Source organism: Sinocyclocheilus anshuiensis, unplaced genomic scaffold (genome assembly GCF_001515605.1).
Source record: "Sinocyclocheilus anshuiensis isolate Anshui unplaced genomic scaffold, SAMN03320099.WGS_v1.1 scaffold1277, whole genome shotgun sequence".
In the NCBI taxonomy this organism is placed as follows: domain Eukaryota; kingdom Metazoa; phylum Chordata; class Actinopteri; order Cypriniformes; family Cyprinidae; genus Sinocyclocheilus; species Sinocyclocheilus anshuiensis.
This window is the reverse complement of record NW_015549629.1, coordinates 230,436-233,352: the sequence shown is the minus strand read 5'-3', so window position 1 is coordinate 233,352 and position 2,917 is coordinate 230,436. Positions and strand designations below refer to the sequence as shown.

The 2,917-nt window shown below is 35.3% G+C and overlaps 1 protein-coding gene across 4 annotated transcripts in view; it reads left to right on the top strand.

Moving 5' to 3' along the window:
- LOC107659573 (interleukin enhancer-binding factor 3 homolog) overlaps positions 1-2,917 on the top strand; it is a 34,621-nt gene that overhangs the window by 2,068 nt on the left and 29,636 nt on the right. For all 4 annotated transcript variants that reach the window (XM_016448576.1, XM_016448575.1, XM_016448578.1 and 1 more), the window contains exons 2-4: positions 1,081-1,156; positions 2,495-2,724; positions 2,841-2,914. In XM_016448576.1, coding sequence (XP_016304062.1) covers positions 1,154-1,156; positions 2,495-2,724; positions 2,841-2,914 — 307 coding nt within the window. In that variant the 5' untranslated portion in view covers positions 1,081-1,153. The remainder of the gene's footprint in view (positions 1-1,080; positions 1,157-2,494; positions 2,725-2,840; positions 2,915-2,917) is intronic.

Here is a 2,917-nt window from a genome sequence, read left to right as displayed (position 1 = left end):
AAACATGTCAGCTCTACTGCCTTTCCTTTTGCATTTAAATCTTTATTACAAGCAATCCTGCAGTTCATAAATAACTTTGTTTTACTACCTCCTGCATACTACCTCCATCTATTATTGCCTTGTTTATCTAAAAGTGCTCTTTTCCTTTAAAGGGGTCATATGATGCTATTTTAAAGATCATTAAGTTAAAAGATTAAATCATTAAAGATTTGATCATTAAAGATTATCAAGTGTATTTGGTGTAACAGATAACGGTACGGTTCACTTGGAACCCCAACCGAAGTGGTACTAAAAAAAGTACCAGGTACTGTACCCAGTGGAAAACCCCCCAAAAGTGAACCGTACCGTGCCGTACCATGCAGTGGAAAAGCGCCATTAGAGACCGCCGATCAATCATCCCAACGTGATCAATCTCAATCAGCCCCTATTTAATACAGATATTTTCATACTGCGGTCTGGAGTCCCCCAGGGGGTGCTGGGGGTAAAAAAAAAAAGTGTTAATCTTAATATAAAAGATAATTAAAATAAATAATAAAAATGATTCATGTACAAATGGTATAGTGTACTAATGCATAGAAGAACGTTATATAATGTAACGATCTAAACTAAATATTTTGCACGTTCATTTTTAACAGTAAAATCCGCTCTTTATATACGGAAATACATTGCTAGTTTTTAACACTAAAGGACCTGTGGCATATAAAAAATGTAAAAACCTGATGTAATACAAATTTCCGTGGAGATCTAAATATGTGATGCTCTTGTGATCTGTGAATTCCCAGGGTGCAGAAAGGTTATATGGATTAGGCCTTGATTTGTGTGGAATCTGAAGCAGAATCAGAATTGCTCTAACTGGGATTTTACTTCAAATCCTTTTTTTAGCCTTAATGTTAAACACCGTGACACTGGTGTTATTGTATCATGGAACTAGTATTAACACTGAATAAATAAAGCTGTAACTATACATTGTACTACATTTTGATTGACACCATCTTTAAAACGACTTTGAAAGATTTGTTTTTGCTGCATTATAGGTTTCGACTGATTATTATACAGGAAACTGATTGCTTTTCATTACAGACCAACTGGAGCAGCATTCATCTGCCACATATAGACCAACGCTGCCAAACTGAAGAACCACTTTGTAGCCATTATGGTAAAGTATACATACTTTAATGCTTTTGCAGTCAGATTTATTCCTAGAAAAAATGGTAATACCAAAGTGCACTAAATCTACTGACTAGTGCTAATATGCACTAGGGATGCGCCGATCCTTTGTCCTATCGTATCATATGTTGTTGCCTTATTAAAAAATATGCTATACATTTAAAATAAATGTATTTGAATTTTATAGTATATGCTTAAATATAAATACATTCATGAATGTTTTTAATTAATGGATTTTATAATAATACAGATAGCAATGTGTAGCATTTTACCATATTTAGTGCAACACTTTTATTTGTTCCCCACAAAATGTTTTTTCACTAAATGTTTGGATTTCTAAAATTATTGTGCACTGATTATTCTAGAATAACTTTTGCTGCCGAATTATCCACTAACCTAGTTTATGATAAATTTTTGTCATAGATTTTAAATATACATAGGCCTATATTTTTTCATATTTATTGTTTATTACATTTTTCTTTATAATGAAGTAGTCTGCATCTAGTAGATTGTGAAAGAATGATTATCAGTTCCACACACAGAGATATATAAATTTTACATTTATTTAAATGAGGGAAAAAAGCTTAACTGGTATCGGATCGGAATCGGTATCGGCCAATACCGAACCCTAGGTATCGGAATCGGTATCGGAGGCGAAAAAGGCGGATCGGAGCATCCCTAATATGCACCATATAGTACTAATTAATTATACTAATATGCCAGTAATTACACAGAGCAGCTACCTTGATTTGGAAAATTATTTCCAGCTTTTTTGCAAACATATAGGAAAATTAAATGTTTTTGTTTACCTTAAGCTTGTTTATTAATATAAAGAGAAAAGGCTGAATTTTGCTAATACACAAGTGTTCAAAAACGTGATCAGTATGACATTAGGTGTTTTTGAAAAGTCTGTTATGCTCACCAAAGCTGCATTTTCAGCATCATTACTCCAGTCTTCAGTGTCACACGATGCTTCAGAGATCATTCTAATATTCTGATTTGATGCTCAAGAAACATTTATTATATTATCAATGTTAAAGGCAGTTACTTTTTCTCCACTTTTGCATGTTTTTTCAGGAGTCAACAGAACAGTGTTTATTTGGAATGGAAACATATTGTGACATTATGAATGTATTTACCACTTTTGATCAGTTTAATGCATTGTTTAATAGAGGTATTAATTACTTAAAACAAAAACCTGAACTAGAACAAAAAACTTACTGAACCCAGGCTTTTGGACAGTAGTGTATGTGCACAACCTTTTGGTTTAACCTTCACAACCTTTTGTCATGTATATTAATGTTTTTCTCTCTTTGGTTCCGTGAAGCCGCCTCCTATGCGTCATCGCTCCATGCGCATCTTTGTGAACGACGATCGCCATGTGATGGCCAAACACTCTGCCATCTATCCCACCCAGGAGGAGCTGGAGGGGGTGCAGAACATGGTGGCCCACACCGAACGTGCCCTCAAGGCTGTCTCTGATTGGTTGGACGAGCAGGAGAAAGGAAATGCCAAAGTGAATGCCTTGGAGTCTGATGAAGATGGCGAGAAAGAGACGTGAGACTTTTGAATTGTCTTCTCTGATCACTATGCAATTTTAATAGACTGCATGATTAGTTATTGAAGTGGGTTAGTATCTCTCATGTAACTGCCCCTCATATTATGTTCTCCAGTGAACCAAAGTCAATGGAGCAGCCCTCACGTTCTTTGCGTGGAGTCATGCGTGTGGGGCTGGTAGCTAAAGGCATCC